Below are 13658 nucleotides of genomic sequence, written 5' to 3' on the forward strand. Positions count from 1 at the left end.
TCTGCACAGCGGTGCTAGGAAATGAAAACAAAATGACGGCCACCTGTTGGGAAAGAATGTAACAAAACATTTCAACTCAGAAAGTAAGGGGTCGGGGACATTGCATAACAAACTTTTGCTTTCGACAAAGAAGGCAGCAAGAGAGGCTCCATTTTGGTCCGGATGGACACACCAACCATAAGCACAGGAATATGAAATAAATAAATTGTAAAAAAAAATGTTATTTTCTGCAAGTTGCAACACTGAACTTTGTCACGTGGTAAAACAACAAATGAAAGCCGAATTTGGAGGTGATGAACCAGTCTGTGCGCATTTGTGAGTTGACTAAGAGAATGATATCTCAGTACAATACAAAGCGAAAGCTGACAGCATCGCATAGTTTTAAAATGTCGTTTTGTTTTTTTCTTAAATAAACTTCTGTAGTTTCAATATTTAGGTTAGGTAAACAATACAAGGGGCTACATACTAGAGAAAGTGTTTCATTTTAGTTGGCGTGGAGAATGAGGGGTTTTACAGTAAAACCAGAGGCGGATTTATATTAGGGGCGGGGGCGGGGGTGAATGAATTGGGCGGCTAGCCACCCTCCTTTTGGAGAAAAACATGAATTCATAAAGGTTGTGAATATTATGGCAGAAATAAAGGCAAACAGGTATCTCGTTGTAATTTTTACTTTGTGGCACTGCTATTACTGTATTTGTAATGAAACGGTTTTCAATCACCCTGCAAGGTCTGCAAGCAGAGCCTTTTCAGGAAAAAGAGATAAAGCAAAAAGGGATAAAAGAGGCTCTGCTCGCGTGGTGGTTTTCAATAAACTACTTGTAGGTTCCAATTCTGAAATTGAAACATGTCAGGGGCCCATGACCATGAGCTCCTGAACATGTTGAGAACATGCCCCACCGGTTCTGCAACCCCAAGGTACCAGCCATCCTCCCTCCCCCCTTGAAAAATCCTGTATCTGCCTCTGAAAACAGAAAACTGACCCATTGTTGGAAAATAGAGAGGCATGGTTTCCACTCGACTCAAAGCGTGGATTGAGTCTCTAAGGGAAGGAGACCCCCCAGGCAAGTTGAGTGACCATGGACACTAACGATTGGATTGGACTGCGCAGTATTTTCACGTAACGTTACATGAAGTATCGATCGAACCGCACGTGCCAAACAAAAAATTCTAAAATGGAGGTTCTTCCAGCAGAACTTCACCCTCACGTAGATGCCATCGACATCGAAGAAGGTTTCTCATTATTCTTCCCTTGACATTACAGCAACCAAATGGTGGTATCGTAATCCTAAAACAAGTTATTTTCTCCACAGATGGCACTCTAGCAGTGGCATCATCAGCTTTAACCGGCCGAACATGGAACGGCTCGCTATGGCTTTTCAAAGATCCCGCTAAGGCTCCGGATGTACATTACTGCAGCGCTGGCTGTCCTACTGAATCAGGGACCACAGATATCAAATGGATCGATTCGAGAAGACTAGTTCTGGGATCTGACTCAGGGACTGTGGATATATGGTGTCTCAGTGGAAGCTTTCAAAGTTTAGAAAACATGGCGTCGTTGACAGATCACGATAACACCGTCTCTTCAGTCAGTGTGGATTGCATCAAAAGTAAAATTGTTAGTGGGAGCTGGGATCGAAGGTAACACCCGAATTTCTGTTCTTTAAAATTTTCGTTTTGTGATAAACGAACAATGTTAGCGTTTTCATAATGGCATGCATTAATTCTAGCCTTACAAAGGAAAGATCATGAAATGTTAAATGTACAGTGTAAGCTCCAACTGAAATTAAATTTAACTATAATACAGGAAATAATAGCTTAACTGATTTTCTATTTATTGCCGGCCGCGTTTTCACTTTCCTTGTCCACAATGATTAAATATCTAACATTGACTAGCTGTGAAGTGAAAAATTTATTTGAAAATGCCCTTGTAACATAGGTATTATTATAAGAATGTACATGTTCAGTGGCTTAACAACAAATCCATCAACCTACTGCTAGCTTGGTAGACATTATTTGGGCTACAGTGATGTCAAATTGCTACTATCATGGCATGCCTAGTAGCAGTAGACATCTTACATGGGTAAAGATGCCTGAAAACCCTTATATGTACATGTATTGTATAACCCAGCTAATGAGAGATCTATCATTTTAAAGTGTGTTGCAGCCAAGGTGATTAGGGCCAGTCTCAGGGCAGGGGGAAATACATGCTCCCCTGATCCCTTAAAAAATTTCATGCTTTCTCCTTTGTTTCCCATTAATAAATTGCACTGTTCCCTAAGATTTTTTGCCAAAGTGCCCATCAATACTACAGAATCCAACTGTTCGCCTTGTTACGTAAAATTTGTTCCATGAAATTCTCGTCAAAACTCCTGTTAAGACTAGACATATTACTTTTTTAATCCTAAAATGCCAGCCAGTTTGACCTGAGTATTGAATGTGACATGTTTCTATGGCCTGTCATTCAAGATAATTTCACCCTGACTGGGTATTGACAGTATATGTAGTTTGACTGAAGTTATAGGAATCATAAAATATAGTGTCCTCTTTGCTGATTTTCTTACAGAGAAGGGGTTGAAATGGTAGATTCTGACTGGAAAGCACTTGGGTGGGAAATAAAACACTGTTATTACAAGTGTTTGCTTACTTTACTCAGGAAAGTATACAAGATGTAGTAACAGCTTCTTGAATTTGTTTTCTTTCAGTATCAAAGTGTGGGATTTAGAGCATGAGAAGTGTATAAAGACTTACAAAGGTACAAGGCGTCCCATGTCATCCTATTTAGAAAACACCTCATAAGACTGTGTGCACTAAAAGCTGTACTTCTATTAAACAATTAGATTATGGGCTCAAGATTTCTATCGTGTCATAGTTGATAGAAATCGAGAGCAAATATTCTTATTGTTTTAGTATAAATCTACTGGTCGTTCAAAACTTTATGTAGTAAATCCTCTTCAGCAACACTTCAAAAACACAGAGGCGGCTGCCAGTTCGTTAACGACTACACAATGCTACACTACTCACTACACTGTATATAACAACCACACAATGCTACACTACTCACTACACTGTATATAACAACTACACAATGCTACACTACTCACTACACTGTATATAACAACCACACAATGCTACACTACTCACTACACTGTATATAACAACTACACAATGCTACACTACTCACTACACTGTATATAACAACCACACAATGCTACACTACTCACTACACTGTATATAACAACCGCACAATGCTACACTACTCACTACACTGTATATAACAACTACACAATGCTACACTACTCACTACACTGTATATAACAACCACACAATGCTACACTACTCACTACACTGTATATAACAACCACACAATGCTACACTACTCACTACACTGTATATAACAACTACACAATGCTACACTACTCACTACACTGTATATAACAACTACACAATGCTACACTACTCACTACACTGTATATAACAACCGCACAATGCTACACTACTCACTACACTGTATATAACAACCGCACAATGCTACACTACTCACTACACTGTATATAACAACTACACAATGCTACACTACTCACTACACTGTATATAATAACTACACAATGCTACACTACTCACTACACTGTATATAACAACCGCACAATGCTACACTACTCACTACACTGTATATAACAACTACACAATGCTACACTACTCACTACACTGTATATAACAACTACACAATGCTACACTACTCACTACACTGTATATAACAACCGCACAATGCTACACTACTCACTACACTGTATATAACAACTACGCAATGCTACACTACTCACTACACTGTATATAACAACTACACAATGCTACACTACTCACTACACTGTGTATAACTGCAACAGAATAGATAGTGAGTAGGGTAGCCAATCAGATAATGGCATGCGTGATAGAACGCTGGTAGATTTATACTATTAATTGCACTACATTGGTGGAGTTTAACAGTTAAATGCCTTGCTTTCCTCTATGTGGACCCTTAAATGTATGTATGGTATGGAGTGTTGTCTACAACAGAACTGAACAGGATCTCTTTGTTTCAGTATCACAGGTTTGCATAAAAATGAATGTTTTTTTCATTTTCAGTTTCCTCTAAGATACCAGATAATTACGGTCACCCAACTAGTTTAGCTTTTTAGATATTTTGGGTGTCCCACTACTGTATGTACTGTACTGTTTATTTATATATTTATAATTATAATCTTGTAAATTCTTTTAGTTGTTTACAGTAGTAGAAATAAACTGTTGTTGTTGTTGTTAAACAAGTGTGTCTGTTGATCAAATTTAAGCTTTTTTTGAATTAAATTCTCTGAAAGAGTTTGGGTTTGTTTGTTTTTCATGTTTCAGATAATGGTACCAATAATTAAATTTAAACCAAAATCCACTTAGGACCACTTATTAATACAATACCATCAGAAGATAGCTCAGTCTATAAATTGTAGATAGCTCATATGCATGATCTCTTAGTCCCAGGGAAACCAGAATTCACTTAATTTGTAACTATAACTCAGACTCTCTATAACATACATGTAGACATGCAGATATCTGTCTTTGGTGTTATTGTTTATGAGGTTTGATTTGTACCAATCGGCAGCTTGCTGTTGATTATTACCTTATAAATAGAGTTAAAAGAGGTTAAGAGAATAATTGGTATAATGGTATTATTATGTTGAGTTCAAAAACTGTATTTAATATGTTCATTTCAGGTCATAGGGACATGGTATGGAGTGTTGTCTACAACAGAACTGAACAGGATCTCTTTGTTTCAGTATCACAGGTTTGCATAAAAATGAATGTTTTTTTCAATTTCAGTTTCCTCTAAGATACCAGGCTCAACGTTTGACATGGGTTTAGCTCCCAACCTTGTTCAGACGCACTCCTTCCAGCTCCAACAGTAGGCTAAAGCCAAAATGGTAGTCTTTAGTTTGGTTTGAATGTCATAGTTTGCATGGTATTGAAAAGTGCAGTAAAATACATGTGTCAGAAGTAAGTCCCACAGAGCTCTCAAGTTGATTTGTTGGCAAAGAGTGAGATCTTTGACGGCATAGCCATTGTTTGTGACGCCAGAGGCGGCACCCCGTTAGGGAAGTAGTAAGAAAGTAGCAGGGAAGTAGCTAAGACGTGTTTTCCTTCATTCTGAGCAGAAATGTGATGCTTTAAGGTTACAGTACACCTTTGGGTCGGCAATTTTCTTCAAATTTGGATTTTTGGGTCAAAATAGTGGTCGAAGAATAATCTCTAATTTCTGAAAAAAATTTTTGAAAAAGGCTAAATATTGGCGGAGAAATGGCGGTTTTACGTTTTCACCGGAAGTAAAAGTTTACTTCTTGATTGACAGCCCTATGGCACGTATGCAATCAACCGAGACGATTTTCGCGGGAATATACCTATATGGATGTCATGAATTGACTACTCAGTTGATCAGCTTTGTTGTTCCAACTACCCAGCATTTTTGATATTAGGCATGTCTCTATTAAGTTATAAGTAAACGTAGACCACGTTTAAACCATGGACCAGTTCGAAAAAGTGAAAACAGCGAAGAACGAATGAAAATACATCAATGAGTGAAGAAGCGAAAGTTCGCCACGCGGATGAAGCTATAGTTATCGTATGAGGCAGGCAAATATTCGTGGTAAGAGAAAAGAAAGGTTCTGTAAAAATTTCGGAACTTGACAGCAATAACAGGGATGCTGACAGAGACTCTTCTGATCTGATATCGACGAATCGTCGGACTCATTGAGACCATTTGAAATATTATCCATGCACAGTTGCTCTCAGCGCTTTCTTTTGTTTGTTTCCTTCGCTCAGCCACTCTAGCGTTCGAATCCTTTTTAGTCTTCCCCATTTTGCCAGACCAGCTTCAAGAAAAACCGAGCTACAGAAAAATGATCTCTCTGCCTTTGGTTCCTTGAGCACACTGCGAAACACAAGAGTTTTTTAGAGATTCGCGCGTAAATTTCACCAGGAGGTTAATGGTAGTAAAGTTTCCCTGCACTGATTGGCTTAGTTATCTGAGAACCCAGTTGAAGGCGTTTGTGGGCGGAGTTTGTTTGCGAAGCAGAAAATTTTTCTTAGCGCTGTTTTCTCGAATAAATTTTTTCACTTGAAGCAGACACTTTAAAGAGTTATAACTCAAAGGGAATTTGCTCAATTGCTCTTAAATTTGGACAGTGGCTAGTTTAACATATAAACTACAAAAGCGTGTCTGGGAATTGTTAATTTTGAAATACTTTTTCTTCGAGAGCGATTTTTGTATGATCACTCCACATTTTTTTAATGCTATTTCGAAAATGTTCTGTAACTTTTTACTGCAATTGAATATGCCAAAACGCAGACACATTTTTTAAGCGCTTTGGGCCCTGAAACCGAGGAAAAAATTAAATTGGCGAAAAACGAAATTCGCTTTGACTTGTAGCTTTCGAAAGGTGATTTGGGCGCTCACATTTAGTGGTCGTGAAAAATTCGACAATTCATTTTCTTTCAAAATTCTTGGTATAGTTTGATAGCCAGCTCCATAAGCTTTAATTTGATATAGGGGTTTAGGTATCTACAGCTTAAACTGCATGCGCTACATCGCTTGCGCGTGAGACACCCCTGAAGGTATACTGTAACCTTAAAAGCAACTGTTTAGATCGCAGAATTTTCTTTTTATTGGACCAATATCAACTCTTTCTTAACATCCTGACTCACATGTATCTAGAAGTCAAATTAACATGTTATAACGCTTGTTGTACATGCTGTCAGTCTGATCACTGACCAAGCAAGGATGAAATTATATCATAAAAGATGGTTTATTATGAAGGAACTTCACCGAAGCAGCCAGGAATCTTAGATGTGTGAGAAATAATAGTTTCAGCATGAGAGCGTAAGATTGAATTTGTTTGCGTGAGTCTCACACTCAATGTGTGAGACTTGAGAGCTCTGTTCCCACTCCAGTTGTCGTTTTTGATTACAGAAAAAACTGCTAATTGGCATGTCTACACATATGTGACTTTCCAGGAGCGAAGCCACCTGTAGATTAGGGCTTAACAGGAGCTTGAACCACTCGAACGCACATTGTAATTCAAAGAAACCAGGTCACAGTAAAATCAATTGTTAGCGTTTATTGGAAGGAGCGATGAATCAACAATATAGAAATCAGGATAACAAAATAGAGATGATCTTGTGATATGAAGTCGTTGTGATTGTGATTGTGTGGTTCGAACTAAAAGCAAAATGATACAAAAGGCTTATGTGACCTAATACTGGCTACAATACAAAACATAAATCAAGGATACCGATGGAACATAAATCTTAAACTATAACAACATGATTACAACTAAAATATATGTAGCAAAGACTTACTTTGATCTTGCTCCTGCGAGGGTAGCAATTGTAGAAACAATAGCTTAGCACGATAGCAATGGCAGTGATAGCATAAAATAACAACGAAAACGTAGATGGCGTAACTAAACTGATAAAAATGTGGTGTCTCTAATTGCATGATTCCAAAGGTTATATTACGAAACTTGCATTGATCACAGCAATCACAGAATGAATAGCAAAAACTTAAAAAGTGTACATAATTGTTTATAAGTAATAGTTATTTAAACAAAACAAAGAAGAAAATGAGTTACGAAAGTAACAATATATACGAACTTTGTAGTTGTATCTTCATCAATCCTGTCAGTGCTGAAGTATCATGTAAGACTTCACATCCCACATGTGCAGTGATGCTCTTGCATCTGGGTGATGATGTTTCTTTTCTTATTTTAGGATGGCAGGGTTATTCTGTGGGATGCAAGAACATCCAAAGTGGCTTCTAAACTAACAGGTCAGTGCTGTACAACAGAATTCCTATTTACACCTGACGATAATGAGGTCTTCATTTGGTGGATGCAACAGACATGTGTCTCTAACAGCATGGTTTTTGTCTGGGTTTTTCTCAAGTAAATATATTATGTATACTGTAAACGGCATCCTACTGTCAAACTACAGAGTCTACCTTGTCAAAAGGACTTACAGCCCTAGAGAACTGAAATATTACAGACTGTATAGTGCAGCTCAGAAATAACCAAACTTTTCATATGCAATCTGCATGTATGCACATTTTTTTGCATATATGTGTATGGGTATAGACATGTAAGTAATCATATATTTATATGGGTGAGTACGTCTTTGAGTATTATAAAGGAAAACTGAATGTAGAAATCATATCAACTCGGAAAAAAATTCCAAGTTCCAGATGGGATTTGAACCCACAACCCTCCATGATCTAGCTGGATGAGTGTCTTTCTTACTCATTCTCATCGCTGCCATCAGTTTCCAACTTGCTTTATGTGGGGCATGAAAAAAACAAACAAACAAATAAAAAAAAAACAGTGTGTACATTTGTGTGTGGGGGAGGGGGGACTAATCAAATCATGGAAATGTCAATTATTTATTAAAAGCTATCAAATTTCAAGTCTTTGATTGCTTTTGAGAATAATATCTAACACAATTACTGTTCTCTTTGTTATTAAAGATTCCTCTCAGTACAACAGCATTCCACGTTGTGTAGATTGGAGTCCACTAGACAATCATTTACTAGCTATTGGTAAGTACTTTTTTTATTGTTGTCCAAATATAATCAACTTAGTGATTGGGTGTCCAGGCCCAGGTTGGCTAAAATAGCTAGGATGGTGCCATCTTCAATAGCAGTGCCTGCTATTGTTAGTGCACCCATTACATGTTCTACACATCAGATAGATAGACTGTGTTTGCACAAACAAAAAGAGCTAACATACTTAAATAGATAATTATTCGAGCAGTTAGAGTTTTGATGCTCTAAACACATAATTAAAATGACCTAGTTGTTCACAAAATTTAACTTTAATCTTAATGTTTTAATCTGATCATGGTAGTATCTTGTAACTGTGGATGTTCATGCATTATATTAACTTTTCATGTATAGCTGAACTTGTTCATATTTCGATCTCTTTTCAACTGTTTTAGGTTATGAAGATGGATATGTTTGCCTCTGTAACATCCAAGACCCTAAGCAACCTGTTCTAACTTATTGCCCTCATGAAAGGGCTGTAAACAAAGTGGCTTTCTCCCCTAGAAGGTAAACAATGTAATGTATAGTTCAGGTCTGACTGACAGGAGATAGATGGGTGAGCACTGACACCTGACTCAGACTGAATGATTTACTGATTGCCGATCTACGGACGTATTTTTATGTTTTAATGAATGGAGTAATTTTTACTTCTTTGTAAATCACATGTAAAAATGCTGCCCATACTATGTCTTGGAGTGACATTTCTACGGACTTACCAATAATAAAGTCTTGATAAAAAGCCATGACGATTTATTTCGTACTAAATAAAACACAAATTTTACCCTTTATTAGTTTAAAAGAAAGAACAAACGATTTGACTCTAAAAGAAGTAGTATGTTCTCTTCTTTTTAGTCCCGAGTGGCTTGCGTCAGTTTCAGATGATATGTGGGTCCATGTTCAGGATTGCCTCCATGATACAACAGTGTAAGTAGTTACCTAGTTATCTGACAGAAATCAATGCTGCTCGGACATGGGCACAAGGACTGGTACCAGTGGTGGCTTAAAAACAGGCTATTTTACAGTTGTGTGCTTGGTGCGTGCGCTAAGTAATAACAAGAGCAATGACAGGGGAGATGGCCATTGCTATATATTTGCCTGGATTTAACGATCGTGGACGTGCGGTGACCCCTATTTTTCTTTTGGTGGATCATTTTCTCTACCGATTTTCTACTTTTAGCGAAAAAATGAAGAAAATCTATCGATTATAAGTTTGAGATTTTTGCAAAATACACCATCGAATTCCGTTATTTTTAGCTCTCCGTTTATCTGTGCGGCGGTTAAAATGCCCCTTGACGGGTTAAGTTGTGTGAAAACGTCTGCAACGTTTGGAATTATTTACGCAACAGACCCACTGCTACAAAATGTGACTAAGATCGTTTGCCTCCGTTGACTCACCTTCGATACTTTTTACTATAACCCCTGTAGACCATTCTGAATTACGTGCGCGAATTTTCACAATCAGGGTAGTTTTCCACACGCTTTGTCTCTGAAGCGAAGTCGGTGACCCCCAATTTTGCATTTCTGACCCAAGTAACTCATTTTCTGACTGCAGTAAAAATTTAAAAAAAATCTATCGACTGCAAAATTTTAGCGCGAACGTCCCAAAATACGAACTAGTTAGCATATTAAAAAACAACTTGATTTACACAACAAAAGCAGTGAGGTCTGTATGAAAAAAAGGTCACCTTGTTCCAGGCAGCAGATGTTGCACATGTAACATGTATACCTTGTATTTTTGGAACGTTTCTCCTTCATGAGTTTTGTTTGTTCTCTTAGACTCAGAAGCGATGAACACACTGAGGTCGTGCGAAGCCTGGCGTGGAGTCCTGGGGACGACACTCTTTACACCAGCGGCTGGGACCAGCAGATATTCAGTCATGCGTTTGACTGTGGTGAACCTTCAGACCTTAACGTGGAAACCAGCAAATCGCAAGCAACCTCTGTGTCCATGGACATGGATGCCATGAACCAGGCACACTTTAATGGAGATGTTAATTGCGCCTCTCAAGATGACGAGAACGCCGAAGAAACAATGGAAATTGAAGGAACGAGACATATTCAAAAGACTGCCGTATCTGCTAGTGTGGAAAAAGATTGTGCAGTTGACATTGCTAGCTAGCACGTGTTTTCATAGTGTCAATATTAATGCTATTTCAGCGTAAAAGTTTACCAAAGGAATGGAAAGAGGAAGCAATTATTAGCGAATTAGCACTGTCCAATTCTATTAAAGCTAAGCTTCTGGTGCAGTCGCAAACAAGCTTCTGGAGTAAGCGCACGTGTCCGAATAACACTATATCTTACTCAATAATAGAGCACGGAGCGATTTCGTTGAAAGCTAAGCTTCTCTGTAAAGTTATTATTCAAGGTTATTATCAAGGTTGCTCCCACTACGAGGAGACGAGACAATAACAAATTGGATGTGCAAAACAAAGATGCTTATTCTCCAAATTCTTTGAACATGTTTTTAAAATTTTTTGGCGGAAAGTAAGAAAGGAATTACAAGGCCCTCCCTCCTGATTTGCCACTCAAGTGCCGTGTATGAAAAGTCAGTTTGATACCTCCATTCTTGTTCAAGAGCTCTGTCATTAAACAAGCGGTTGAATTGATGATTTCTTGTTCATTGCCTGATTAGTTTATCTTTCTAGAGCGATAGTAGAGCGCCCATCGTGTGTTTTGAGAGATGATGGAAATTCAGTTTTTCCATTTTTGCCGAGCCTTTGTAGAGGCGATAAGGAGATTTACCCCAGTCAGTTCACTTATAAGTAGCTATAAATGGCAGGTTGAACTTTTCCTAATAGAAGAGCAAGTTGCCCCCTAATTGGAAACGGTATTGCAATTTTGCTCGTAGTGCAAGCAATTCCAACAAACGCACAGTCGGGTGTAGAGGGTCATGTAGGATGATAATTAATGACGCCAAGCGACAGCGGCTAGTAATGAAGGTCCCCGTGCCGTTACACAAACAAATATTGGATGAATGGCAGGTGTATGCGAGTTTCACGCTGTTGTTACGAAATTAACAAGTATTCCATGTTTGAAATTTCTCCTCTGACCAATTTTTACTTTTAAAAAGATTTTAAATGGACGCCAGTCACCGAGCGGATGTTTTTAACAGCTTGAATTATGGTATCAATTCTGGATGGAAGTTCAACTGGCTTTCTTTTGCCGAGATAGTTTACATTTTCTTTTTAGCTTTTAAGATGAACAACTTGCGTAGACATGGCTAACCGTTTCCTTTACCGCCCTACGGACTTCTCTCATTTTCCAGCAGTAAAGAAATGGGTTTACTGAAGAATTTACGTAAACTAGAGATACTGTTAAGATTTCAGCCCAAAAAAGAGATTTGCTGAATCCAACAACAGTTATTATAACCGTAATTACAGTAAAAGGCAGATAACATGATGTTAACGTGAAGTGAATCCACAGTGCATTGAAAACTGTCTTTTTGTACCGTGCCATGTTCAGTCCAGTGGTTTGGCTTCCAACAGCATCTTGTACTTGTATTTGTTGACGTTGCATTGTACGAAAGATTCTTGTGTAACAAAATGTTGAAATAGCAGCAAATAATAACACTAGCACACCGCTCACGATGAAAAACAAATGCGTGCTCCAAAAGTAGATAAAGCCAACCACACTGCCTGTAAGCCAAGACAGAAAAACTGCGACACGAACACGCTTTACAGTTACAACTTGTCTGTATCGTAACCTCAACAACAGGGCAAGGAGTCTGTCCACACCAATGGCAGTCAGTGTGAACAACGATACTCCAGGAAAAATAGAGTTTACCACAAAAATCGACGGTTCAATCACACGACAAAGAGAAAAGTTTTCTTTGACAGTCACAAGGATATAGGTGATGAATAACGGTTGTGAAATAGCCCCAACACAAAGATCGGTGATTGTCAGAGAGCGAAACAGTAATTTTGATGGCGGATGAAGAGATAAATCCTTGTGAAGGGCGACGAGGATTAAACTGTTACCAAAAGTGGCTGTTATCGTCAAAAAAATGAACGAAAAGATAATAACTCTGTAAAAAGTAAGAAGATAAGTGTCTTCGCTCCAATGTCGACTGCAAAAGACTTCTCCACTTTCCTCTGACATCGTCTACAGGATTCCTCTGGCTGTCGGGCAATGGTATAAAAGTTAAGAGAGCTTTTTGTATTTTTTTAAAATTATCTTATTTATAGTTGAATTTTTTGTTAAGAGACACAGATTTTAGTGTCCGCGTTGGTCTGTTGAGAATATTCCTTGCTTGCTTTATCGGAATAGCTTTTGATTATTGCAAAATTGCTTGTACAATTAATTAAGCGAATGAAAAGCAAGCATTTGAATATAAGTTACATTCTAATTAAGACTTATACCTGTGCTCAGCTTATTGGCTGGAAGTTGTTGCATCCACCGGTTTCTTTGATGATATCTATCACAAAAACATGTTTGATCATTTTTTAGCAAAAAGCAATTACTTTGGATCATTTCCCATATTATGATCGCTTGTTTCCATTTGCAACAAAAACAAGAATTCATTATGAAACTTAGGCGATTCGTCAGAAAAGTAACATTGTTAACTTCACAAGACCTTATTCTCAAGATGATCTTATATGCTACATAATCAGATTTGTTACTAAAAGAAGATTAAAATTGAAATTTAGGATTGTACACGAACAGTTCAAGTTCTCATGCTTCTCCAACTTTTTCACTGTTTAAGAATCGCTTTAGAGTGGTTTCAATTGAGTGTCATTTGTGACTGAGTGCTATTTCAATTTGGCGATGCTCTAAAAGTAAGAGCATTAATACATTAGCCTTGCTAACCCTAGAGCATTTAGCATGTGTTAATCGCAGCGGAAACGTCAAACTGTTTGCATCCCTGTTTCTCTAACTTCTTTGATCTTCCAGCAGTAAAGAACAGGATTTCTCAGCTAGTGTTAAGAGCAGGAGTTGGGAATACTAACTGACCGTTTTGTTCGGCTTCAGTAATATAAAAACAGTTTTCAATGCACTGTGGATACACCTTACTTAAGCTTCATGTTAACTTCCTTTTTAAGAAGGA

At 37.9% G+C, this 13658-nt stretch overlaps 2 protein-coding genes across 2 annotated transcripts; one reads left to right on the forward strand and one right to left on the reverse strand.

Annotated features, from left to right (window-relative positions):
- Positions 1-1112: 1112 nt before the first annotated feature.
- On the forward strand, positions 1113-11220 carry LOC110045065 (methylosome protein WDR77-like). The gene is made up of 9 exons (XM_089275142.1): positions 1113-1230; positions 1311-1638; positions 2703-2752; positions 4743-4813; positions 7792-7849; positions 8540-8611; positions 9010-9121; positions 9467-9538; positions 10391-11220. The coding sequence occupies exons 1-9, from the start codon at positions 1128-1130 to the stop codon at positions 10731-10733; spliced, it is 1209 nt and encodes a 402-aa protein (XP_089131268.1). The 5' UTR covers positions 1113-1127; the 3' UTR covers positions 10734-11220.
- Positions 11221-11791: 571 nt separating this feature from the next.
- On the reverse strand, positions 11792-12748 carry LOC149118969 (adenosine receptor A3-like). The gene has a single exon (XM_089275149.1). The coding sequence runs from the start codon at positions 12710-12712 to the stop codon at positions 11807-11809; it is 906 nt and encodes a 301-aa protein (XP_089131275.1). The 5' UTR covers positions 12713-12748; the 3' UTR covers positions 11792-11806.
- Between the last annotated feature and the right edge of the window lie 910 nt (positions 12749-13658).

This window comes from Orbicella faveolata, unplaced genomic scaffold (genome assembly GCF_042242905.1).
Source record: "Orbicella faveolata isolate gen_17 unplaced genomic scaffold, um_ofav_v1 contig_1, whole genome shotgun sequence".
Taxonomy (NCBI): domain Eukaryota; kingdom Metazoa; phylum Cnidaria; class Anthozoa; order Scleractinia; family Merulinidae; genus Orbicella; species Orbicella faveolata.